At 31.4% G+C, this 12,515-nt stretch overlaps 1 protein-coding gene across 2 annotated transcripts; it reads right to left on the bottom strand.

Annotated features, from left to right (window-relative positions):
* Window positions 1-1,302: 1,302 nt before the first annotated feature.
* LOC143238434 (putative protein-lysine deacylase ABHD14B) lies at window positions 1,303-12,515 on the bottom strand. Of its 2 annotated transcripts, none has more exons than XM_076478668.1 (5): window positions 12,398-12,515; window positions 8,385-8,638; window positions 7,258-7,426; window positions 5,822-6,129; window positions 1,303-2,964 (listed from the first exon to the last, which is right to left on the bottom strand). In XM_076478668.1, exons 1-5 carry the CDS (start codon window positions 12,405-12,407, stop codon window positions 2,770-2,772), a joined length of 936 nt encoding a protein of 311 aa, XP_076334783.1. In that variant the 5' UTR covers window positions 12,408-12,515; the 3' UTR covers window positions 1,303-2,769. The 2 variants fall into 2 exon arrangements, with proteins under 2 accessions (XP_076334783.1, XP_076334787.1); XM_076478672.1 differs by having other exon boundaries at window positions 8,385-8,527.

The following is a 12,515-nucleotide window of genomic DNA, read 5'->3' as shown; positions in this document are numbered from 1 at the left end:
AATGTTACATCTTTAGCAGGAATAATACATAGTATTATTTACTGGAAACGAAGACTCGCCATATGCAAAAAACAAAAACTTGTTTGTACTCGTGATCCGTGCAGGTGATTTTCTGCAATGTTTCCTATTATAAAGTCTTGCTTTGTAAAACTATACAATTTATCAAAGATTAGCTGCGTTTATAAGTGAATACCAATGAGCGCTTAGAAACCTTGGCAGTGAGTAATATTTGACCAAAACAAATGGGCAGTAGTTTCGATATCATATGTTAACGTGAGAGCGTTGGCCACCCTAACGTCAGCATTCATGATCCTAAACAGTTTATAACCAAGAAATGTCAGATGAGGACAAAACTTTTTTTTTTGTTAGCAGTGTCCGAATAATTAAATCATGTTACTTTAACTTAAAGTAAAATCTAGAACTTGAAAATAAAATCTTTCTTTCATTTTAGAACTGTTTTAACAAATAGGTGTCCAAAACTGAAACGACTCTAGCATCTTTCCTCTCAAATTTGTTGTGCGATCTGCCAACGACTGTCAATATTGATTTTGTCAGGTTGGTCACAAGAAACGTGATGCTCTGAAAATAAGTATTAACCCCCTTACCTATCTTAGCTGGTAATGAGGCCTAGCTTTAATTGTAGCTAGTTAAGTGACTGAACAACTCTTAAACAATATTTTGTCTATAGTATTGTTCGATAATTCCAGTACGTGGTTCACATGGATATGTGCTTTAAATCTAAAGTGCACAGCAGTCCATACATTCCTGTAGAATTAAACTTAATCTTTTAATACAAAGGTTGACTATATTATCTTGCCAGATCATGAAAGTCCAGTCATGGTTTTCCGTGGACCGGTGTCTTCACAACGGCGCCAGAGCAAAAATGATTTGTTGTAACACTGTCATGTCCAAAGCACACCTCTCTTCCCTGTTGCCTTCCATAATCTATCTAATGTAGGTGAACAATTTCCCAACATCAATTTCAATGACATACTTTTGTATGGAATAGCATGAATACCAGTTTCATCCTCCACTTGCTTGAAGTATGAGATAGTTGAAAGGATATGTTATGGAAACAACTTGTACATTTCCTAAAACAATTAGTTTTGGTGGTATCACTGTAGCTTCAATATACAAAATATAGTTCTGATACATGCCATCCCCTTACAATTTTGTATATTTTACTGTTATCACATGATATTCAAAATAATTTTCATATAACACACTCAATCCTTTGAACTTTTAGTATTTCTGCCTTCATAATAATCTACTGACAACTATTTATAACACTGAACCAAGATCCTTCTTTGACTTGTTATTTTTCTCTTTCTCTACAAAAGTACAGAATTATGGATTAGGACTGTGTGGACCTCGTCCATTTTCAAACACTTTCCTAAATTAATAATGCATCAAGTTATTGAAGATTTTGTTGTTTAGAGGATCCTTAATAATACATTCACCACACAACAAAATACAAGCAAAACTACCATTAATATTACACAGGAAATGACCCACTACATAGACTCAATCATTAGTGAATGGTGTAACAAGTAAACAATTTTTAAAATTGGTGTCTTGGGCCATTTTTTTCTAGACGAGCTTACTGTTGTAATAAGTAGTTTAAACACTAAGAAAATAGACAAGATTTTGCAAATTTTATCACTATAAATGCTTAATTTGTAAATCAAAGGATTACCACACATCACTTATAAAAGTAAAAAAAAATCATTTGTCTAAAGGCACTATTAAGGTCATATAAACATCATGTGGTGCTTACTAGAAGTTACAAAACAACATGTGTAAACATCTTTAATTTACAGACTGTCAACAACAATGCATATTGATAAATGTATGTTATCAACAATGTATTTCTGTCAGCTTTGATAATTAAAAAAAATATTTGTCTAAAGGCACTTTCAAGGTCATACAAACATCATGTGGTGCTTATTAGAAGTTACAAAACATGTCTAAACATCTTTAATTTACAGACTGGCAACAACAATGCATATTGACAACTGTTTGTTATCAACAATTTATTTTTGTCAGCTTTGATAACTAAGCCAAAAAATCTTTTAGACTGCCCTCATAAAGCTTGGACAAATAAGAATTCATAAAACATACTTTATATACATTTAATACGTACCACTTGTTTGGCATTAGCAAAGGAACGTAGTCTACGAAACAACAGATGTTACGTACAAACAGCTGTATGCTTACGGAAGTAAAATTAACCTTTAACATCTCTTTACCAGAACTTTAAGTTACATAGTTCTAGAGCTAATGTTACTTATGAATGACATAAATTCCACTTGATATTTTGAAACCTTTATGAGTAGTGAATTATAATGAAACAACTTCTTCATATCTTTACACACTTAGCTCAGCCATTTTTTTTAAGCTTTTCTACCAAATTTTTATGCCTACATACTCTCAAATCTTTGGATACATCGTGAAAAGTTGCTTTTCTTTTTTCTCAAATTGTAACTGAATATGTGAAGACCAAACCAATTATAACAAAATACATGTACAGATATTAACTATGCAGCAATTATTTTAACATTTGTTTATATCTATTTTCTGTAAATTATTATGTTCAGATGCCCCATGCCTAATTTCATGAAGTAAACCTCTATATATATTTTAACTATTGGTGTATTACTGATTATAGTAAATTAAAGGTGTAATTATTTGTAAACTTGTTAAGGTGCAATAAAAGCAAATTATCAAGTGCAATATATTGTGGGTTGTCTCAGCAACATGAACATTCACTTATTGACTCTTGGCTGCCAGCTGTGCAGCATGGCCAAGAAAGTTGTAGAGCAGTTTATGCCACAGTTTTGGGTTATCCAGGTAAGCTGGGTGCCGTCCTTCAGGAATCTCTGCTGCTTGGCTTCTTGGCAACAAACACAACAGTGCTGAATTCTTCCCACGATCGTACTCTCCAAACACTACTAGAGTTGGGGTCTGAAAAATTGAATTATACTAAACTGTAATATCTTCTACCAGAAACCAGTATATTAAAGACAACCTTAAATATTGATTGTGACTATCTCAAGAATCCTACATGACTCAGAAAATGGAAAGTTAAATCTTGGCTGTAACTTTCTTAGGAAATCTACTAACATGAAAAATCACTTTACTTGCTTGGTATGTCATGACATACATTTCTTAAACAGATAAGTTTGCATTTTTAACAGATTACTAAAGAAGGGTTATGAAAAGGTCTCATGATTTTATAACTTTTAGCAACTAAAACAAAATTTTGTGTGTGTGTAAATAAAAACATAAAAAAGGACCTTATGGAATGAAAAACATAAATCAAAAAAGGACCTTATGGAATGAAAAACATAAATCAAAAAGGACCTTATGGAATGAAAATGCACTCAGATATTGCTATAACTTGTCTTCACATGTTATATTTCTTATTTTAGATGATACAAGCTGAAAAAGGACAAAGGTATTATATCTACTGTACTCTAAACAAGGCTTATGTTATTGGGTATTAGATTTATGTAAGGCTTAATGCATATTTTAGACATTTCACTCTAAAAACAACACAGATTTGGTTTTAGTATTCATCAAGACCATTAAAGTTAGAGTTCAATCTGTTTATCGTAACATTCGTTAATTTTACTTTCACTGTACCTTTCAATTCAATATTAAGATTGTATCGGAGAACACTACATATATTAGGGACTTACTAAGAACCAGGCTAATGGTGAAAACAGAAGGCACAGTTACTAATGTCACACTGATAGTGAAATGTGTTTATCTGGAGGATGGAGAGGCACAGTCACTAGGTGTCACACTTATGGTGAAATGTGTTTATTTGGTGGATGGGGAGGCACAGGTACTAATGTTACACTGATGGTTAAATGTGTTCATTTGAGGGATGCAGAGGCACAGTTACTATGGGCTACACAGATAGTGATTTTTTTTTGGGGGGGAGAGACAGTTACTAGTTACGACACTGATGATGAAGTGTATGGAGTTAGAATTGCCTTAACTTCAAGCGTATTCTTACAAATATGGTCACTATATGCAATGTAAAGTATCATTAGCAACCTACAATTCTAAAAGTATGTTTATTTATCAATATTCCTTTCTTACAATCACAAAGAATGTTCATCCATGTTCAAAACATGTTACCTCAAACTACATTACAATTGTATAACTTATAGCTTGTGTTATCCAGTAAAAGTGGTTTGTGTAATATCTAGATTCATCTTAAGTCAGTTGCCATAGAGATCCAACATACCTAGCTTTTTATTAGGTGTTGATTAATCCCAGAAATTCTAAATCAAGATAACACTGGGATCAGAATATCATTTGAGCTCTTCTGTCATTATTTTAGTCTCTTTTTAAGATACACTGCCAAAATTGAATACATACTCACTGCTTGTTTCTCTGAATTTAACAACAAGCGTTTCAAAACAAGAACCACAGAAGTTCAGTCCATCTGAAAAGGACCCCCATCTTTCTTCTCTATTTGGGTTTTATGAATATTGTTTCAGTAACTTCAAACAATTATAAAGATGACTTTAACAACTGGTCTACAATAATTTTTTCAACCTTGAGTACAGTTATATAAATCAACAAAACTTTTTCCCAATAAAAATAGCTTGCTTTAATAACTAAGATATCAAAACTAAGCAAAAAATATCAATTATAAATTATGCTAAAACAAACCATAAAAATTTCTGCATGTCCAAAGAACTGACTCTACTATATTCTCAGGTGCTTATGCTCTAACAGAAAGAGGCTGCAAAGCCATGCGAGGTAAGCCTGCAATATATGTAGTCTACAAACACTGATTTACAACAGAGCCATGCAGCAGCTCCAAGCAATGAATGGCACAAGTATAGCACAATATTTACTTCTCTTCTAATGTTAGCACAGATAAATCACTACTAGTGGATTACACTAAATATATACCTATACTGTTGGCAACAAAGATCCATTATAATGAAATTTACTCCCACTTTTGCATAAAATCAAAAAGGTGTGAAAAAAATTGTACTCCTGCATTACCTTTATATCACAATAACTAGTTTACCTTATTTTTTAAAAAAAATATAGAATAACAACTGATAAGAACTGATAGTGTTCTCTCAAGTTTTCTGATTATCATTGCTACAAATGCTGCCAATTTCATTTCTATAGTTCTCAAAGGAAATTTCTAATATTAATTACCTTTAAAACCATCTGTGAATCTCAATAGATTAAAATCTTTAATTTTTATTGATTACAAACACAGTTTTAAACACAATGGACAAGAACTAGTAAACTGTTCCTTAGAAAAATAACATTGAAATACTGTTATATATATATATATATACACACTGCTGGCCAAAATCTTAAGGCCAATGAATATAAAGAAAAAAATTGCATTTTGCATTGTTAGACTCAACCACTTAATTGAGTACAACTTCAAAAGATGAAAATAATAGAGAGAGGAATTTACATTACACCTCCCACTATGCAAATTAATAAGGCTTATATCTTGTCATTCACATTTTTTTACTAAACAATAACTACCAGCCACCCTAATATCAACTAAGTGTCCACCAACTGTTCTCTATCAGCTACCTAACTCCTAGTCTGTTTAACAGCTGTTCTGTATCAGCTACTTAACTACTAGTCTGTCCAACAGCTGTTCTGAATCAGCTACCTAATATCAGTATGTCCAACAGCTGTTCTGTATCAGCTACCTAACTACTAGTCTGTTCAACAGCTGTTCTGTATCAGCTACTTAACTATTAACCTGTTCAAACAAATCCTACAGGTGTAGCTACACATTCTGGTGTATTGCTTCACTTACCTTAATACAACTTAAGTTTGGAAGTGGAGGTTTCAGGAACTTTCTTAAACTCTCACAAACACCAATCACTTGATCCTCCTGGGTCTGACTAGTGGCACAAGAATGCTTTTCAAGTATACTTGTTCCTACAGGGGCAACTGGAATGTATCCACCCATTTCCTCAGAGTATTTCAACAAATAAGGAAGCGCATATGTACCACTCATACTTGGACTGACCACCACTGGTCGTTTCAAGCCCAAGGCTTTGATAACATGGTTGAGGAATTCACCTTGATCAGATATACCTGCCACTGAAGATTTACCATAACCTGCAAACAGTCAACTGTATAAGTACCAACTATGAAGTACACCATATAAGCACCTTACATACCTGGAACAGTTAGTAGAATACTGTTTTTACTTAATAAGAATCACACTTGCTGATTCAAATGTTTCATAGAGTATACCTCCAAACCTGAGTGATAATTAATCACTCACTATTACCGACTTGGAAGGTCAAGGACATCAAAACAGGTTATCCAAAATCAACTTGAAGTTATAAGAAATATTATAAATATTAATCATAATACCATAAAGTCCATAAAGTTTATTTTGGATTAAAAATTACATTACGTTTATCAAAATAAATCTTGCATAATGAACTAGATTGCTGAATTTCAAGGAGAAGAATGAAATTTAATCAAATAATGATTAGGTATAATAATATATCACTTAAAAGTAAATACTGGTAAACTAAACACTACTTGTACTCTTGATCAGAAAGAAATATATCTTTACTGTGTGCCACAACATTTATATATCTATCTTATGGAAATATATATGTTTTCAAAGTTGAAATTCTATTAAAAGGCAAAACAAACTTGCTTATGGAAATCAAAAATCTTACGTAAGTTCAATACATGAAAGATTTCAAATTGTAAGTAGAGTATACAATATATTACTAGTTTACAGGCTGTTCAGTGTGTGTAGAGTTACATCTATTTGTCTACAGGCTGATTAGTGTGTGTGTAGAATTACATCTTTGTTTACGGACTGATCAGAGTTAAAGATATACCTTTTAAATCTTTTCTAAACCACTTTTCCAGTAATTTAATTTTTACAATACAAGATTTCCTTAATATTACATGTTTTATTAGTCGTAAAAATGCCAGGGTAACTGCCCTGGAATTATCTGTAGTTATGAGCATGAAAGGTAATTCACGTCTATAAATGTTATCCTTAAAATCAATGAAAAGTTAGTTAAAAATGTTTAAAACTTATGTTTATGACAGAGAAACTTTGATTCTGTATTGCTCCCTAGCAAATAGCAAAATTAGTAATTGTAACTAACATAACAGAAGCTATAATATTTACCCTGTGACTCTGTGAATAGATCAAAATAGAAATAAAATGCTGCACAATTTTGACTCCTAATGTTCTAAAGCCATCATACATACCAGGTATATCTATAGCAACAGTACGATAGCCCATTGCAGCCAATATTTGTATGGTGCCCAGATGGAGCCACGTCTGTGAAGAAAATGCAGCACCATGCAAAAGGAGTATAGAGATGTGGGGACTGGACTCGCTTTCAGGTTGAGCTTCACGATAAAAAACTTGAATATTCTGGATGATTAAAATAAAAGAGACCTATACAAGTGTAATGTTTCATTTAACCCAGAATTACTGGTTGAACCTGAACAATCTTATCAGTTTTTCTAAATTATTTATGTAACAAACTGACAGCCAATCAAAGACTTTCTTTATTACAGCTTACAAACACCTAAAATATTTAAATGAAAATACAACAGATATTGAATTCCATTATTCAAAGTTTGTAGTGCATACTTAGAAAAACAACACCCTATAACCCCAGAAAATAATACATTTTGTTACAAATAAGATTTCACCATTGTAATAGCTCTCTTTCTTACACAAAAAATTTTTATTTGTGTATTATACTAAATAAATGTTATCAAATATAAATCTGTAAATTGTTTTGAGTTAAAAATTAAAATAGATTCAGAATTATGATCTTTAATTAAATCAGATTTAATTTAATTTAAATTTAATATGCAGGTGTGTGGTAACTGAACTTGTAAGTGTTCAACAGTCTGGACAGCGTTAACATAACACACAAAACAAACAGTAAATGGTTTGATTACCTTTACTACCTGTACAGAAAACAAATGATAAACTATTTAAGTTACTGTAGATTTTGGTAAACGAACCTCCTTTTCTTGTTCAAAGGTTTATTTCCTAAAATAACAAATTACTTGACAGAATCTGTAGCAGTTTGGATTGGAGAGAATTTACCATAGAGAACTAAGAAGAACTTGTACTTTAGATTGAGAACAGTTTACTGTACAGGGCTGAAAAGACATGCACATTTTGAATTGGAATAACTTAGAATTTAACTACATTTCTCCATGTATTGCCAATAGAATAATTTTCAAGAACTATAATTTACATACCATTCATTTGAACAACTGTATGGTTTATAAGATAACTTGATCGCTCACGATAAATAAAATATTCAGCATGATGTATGCTACAATGTAATAAAGAGTCAGAGTTAACTTACATCAACAGACAAGACATTTTCTTTGACCTTTATGCTACCAGTTCTTTTGACACCGTTTCTGGTATCTCCTGAGACTTCAGATCCACATGCTTCCAAAGTTAGAGGTTGAGGGTCTTTTGCCTCATCTTTGGATCCAGACCAACCTATGGGGTGAGGAATACTCTTAGGGTCAACATCAGAAGGCCAATAGAGCAGAAAAGCAGCAGCAAGCCACAAGGGTATGGAGAGCAGGCCCGTCATCACTATCTGTCGGCCTGGTAGAGTGACAAAGAATATTGATGGGGGGAAGACAAAAGCTGTTGTTTAATTCTTTAAATGGAAACACGACAAGGATGGTAATGATAATACGCACAGGCAAGTTGGAATAGATAATAATAATACACAAGAAATATGGCAAGGATGATAGCAATAAACATAGGTAATAACAATAATACATAAGAAATATGACAAGGATGATAACAATAAACACAGAAAAGTTGTCATAGATAACATAAGAAATATGACAAGGATGATAACAATAAACACAGAAAAGTTGTCATAGATAATAATACACATGAAATATGGTAAGGATGATAACAACAATAAACATAGGTAAGTTGTCATAGATAATAATACACATGAAATATGGCAAGGATGATAACAACAATAAACATAGGTAAGTTGTCATAGATAATAATACACATGAAATATGGCAAGGATGATAACAACAATAAACATAGGTAAGTTGTCATAGAAATATGGCAAGGATGATAACAACAATAAACATAGGTAAGTTGTCATAGATAATAACAACAAGAAACATAGGATGTAACAATAATAAACATAGGTCAGTTAGATAATAATACACATGAAATATGGCAAGGATGATAACAACAATAAACATAGGTAAGTTGTCATAGATAATAATACACAAGAAATATGACAAGAATAGTAACAATAATAAACTCAGGTAAGTTGTCATAGATAATATTACACAAGAAATATGGAAGGATGATAACAATAAACACAGAAAAGTTGTCATAGATAATAATACACAAGAAATATGACAAGAATAGTAACAATAATAAACTCAGGTAAGTTATCACAGATAATAATGCACAAGAAATATGGAAGGATGATAACAATAAACACAGGTAAGTTGTCATAGATAATAACAATAACACACAAGAAATATGGCAAGGATGATAACAATAAACACAGATAAGTTGTCATAGATAACAATAACACACAAGAAATATGGAAGGATGATAACAATAAACACAGATAAGTTGTCATAGATAATAACAATAACACACAAGAAATATGGCAAGGATGATAACAATAAACACAGATAAGTTGTCATAGATAATAACAATAACACACAAGAAATATGGAAGGATGATAACAATAAACACAGATAAGTTGTCATAGATAATAACAATAACACACAAGAAATATGGCAAGGATGATAACAATAAACACAGATAAGTTGTCATAGATAATAACAATAACACACAAGAAATATGGAAGGATGATAACAATAAACAGAGGTAAGTTGTCATAGATAATAATAATAATACACAAGAAATATGACAAAGATGATAACAGTAAACACAGGTAAGTTGTCATAGATAATAATACACAAGAAATATGACAAGGATGATAACTATAAACACAGGTAAGTTGTCATAGATAATAATACACATGAAATATGACAAGGATGATAACTATAAACACAGGTAAGTTGTCATAGATAATAATACACAAGAAATATGACAAGGATGATAACTATAAACACAGGTAAGTTATCATAGATAATAATACACATGAAATATGGCGAGGATGATAACAATAATAAACTGAGGTAAGTTAGTAAGGAAGATATTAATAAACACGCGGGTAACTTGGTGAGGATCATATTAATAAACATGCGGATAACTTAGTGAGGACCATATTAATAAACACATGGATAAGTTAGTGAGGATCACACTAATAAACACGTGGGTATGTTAGTGAGAATGATATTAATACTCACACAAGTAATTGGCAAAGATAATATTAATCAAATCATACAAGAACATCTTTATCTGCTTATCAAAGACTAGAAATAGCTCTAAATTATTTTCAATTGCCTCTACTGTATATGTTGAAGAGATATACATTATATCTTCAAGATATCTGTGTACACATTAGGTATCCTAGATGTATTTTCTATATATTGAGGTTACCTGTATAAACACAAGATATCCTGTATGTACTTTCTTTGTATATATTCAGATTAGCTCTCTACACAAGATACCTTACATATATATTATATATATATATATATATATCAATTTGATGTTAACACATTTCATTCATTATCTTTTTATTCATAAAGAAGGCATGTAACACCCTAGTAAAGACTAGTCACTGAAAAGAACAAAATTAGATCAGTTACCTCACATATTCACATTGCTTCTATAAACAATATGAACTAAACACAGAGATGTGTTTGTTTTCCTAGAAAGTAAGTATTGTTAATTCACAAATCACTACCAAGAATGTAGGGTTGGTATCTATATGTATTGTGTTTTACACCACACATTAATAATGTTTTAAATTCAATAAAATTATTTTAATTTGTACAGTGTACATACATATATAAAAAAACTAATTATATGAATGAGTCAATACAGTTGAGTATTTGTTTACATACATTCTTAAACAGCTGAATTAACCTGTAAATGTTATTTTAATTTCATTTTACTGTTTTGAGTGACAAACAATCTCAAAAACCTTAAAGGCAGATCAATTGGTCTATCACCTTCCTTTTCTTGCATTTTTCTCAGTTCATTTGTATTGAAGGCTGTGTGCATTGACCTAAGGCTAGTAAAGAAATCAGTCTTTTTACCCTGACACTGCTACTAGGTGTAAAGGGCAAAGTAAGAATTGTAATTTATTTCTTCTCTGTAAGTTACAAAATAATAAAAAGATGACCTAAGAAGGTCAAAACATTATTCTCTGCTTTATTAGTAAAAGTGTCAATTCCCATACCAGCCTACCTGAGATACATTTTCACTTTAAGCAGGTTTCTCATCATCAATGAATTATCACACGCTGTTCTCTCTGTACTCTATCTCTGTTACACACTCACACACATTTAAAGTAATAACTACTTCAACATATTTTTAAAATTGTATTTTTTGGGAAATTTACATAAATCATTTATGAACTCATGTATGCAATTAACAGTTAAGATTTTTAATTTATGTTGCACTGAATAACACAAGAACATTCACTGATGATTTACACTGAACTGTCTTTATCATTTATGTCCAATGTCATTGAGATAGATGATTAATGTAAAAATAGACTAGGTTTTTTCTTTTATATGTTTGTTTCCATTGTAGTATATTATGTCTTCATATGTAGAGACAGTAAATTTAAATGCATTTAAGAAAAAGTTCGGTACGTATATGAATTATAATGTTTTTAAAGTTAATATAATTTAGAGTATGGAAAAGCCAATAGCTCTCATTTGTCCCAAAACGCTGTGTTATAGTAAGCCTTTATTAAAAGCTAGATGTATATAAATTCATTTCTAGGTTTCAGCCTGGTGTACATAACATGTATAGAAATTTTATCATCACACTGAAAAGAATGCGAAATGGATTTTTCATTTCCCACAAACACAAGTGCGGAACTATCTCAGAACGGCTGACGATGACCTAGGAGGGTCGAAACGTTGTTCTCTGCTTATCAATAAGTGTTACTACCCATACTAACCGTTCTGAGATACATTTGTATTTCAAGTGGATTTCTCGTCATCAAGTGTAGAACACTCATTTATAACCTCAAAACCATTTTGCTTTGAATTTCATCCATTAAACGTAATCAGGTAAAACTAACATAAAGAAACTTTACACAACGTATAACTGTAAAGTCGTACTGATACGCCACATCTTGTGTTAGGTTTCGTTGGACGTATCTGTCCTCCACATACATATAAAATTTTATATGGTCTAAAAGTTTACAATCTTACTTTATTATACCTGTTGCCATGACTGCTTTAACTTTCAATCCAATTACACCACACAAATTCCAGTATCGATATACGATATAATACACTTTTTTTTTTAATCAATCCACAGACTCACGAGTTCTCTTTCT

This window comes from Tachypleus tridentatus, chromosome 2 (genome assembly GCF_004210375.1).
Source record: "Tachypleus tridentatus isolate NWPU-2018 chromosome 2, ASM421037v1, whole genome shotgun sequence".
NCBI lineage: Eukaryota > Metazoa > Arthropoda > Merostomata > Xiphosura > Limulidae > Tachypleus > Tachypleus tridentatus.
This window is presented reverse-complemented; position numbering and strand designations above follow the sequence as displayed.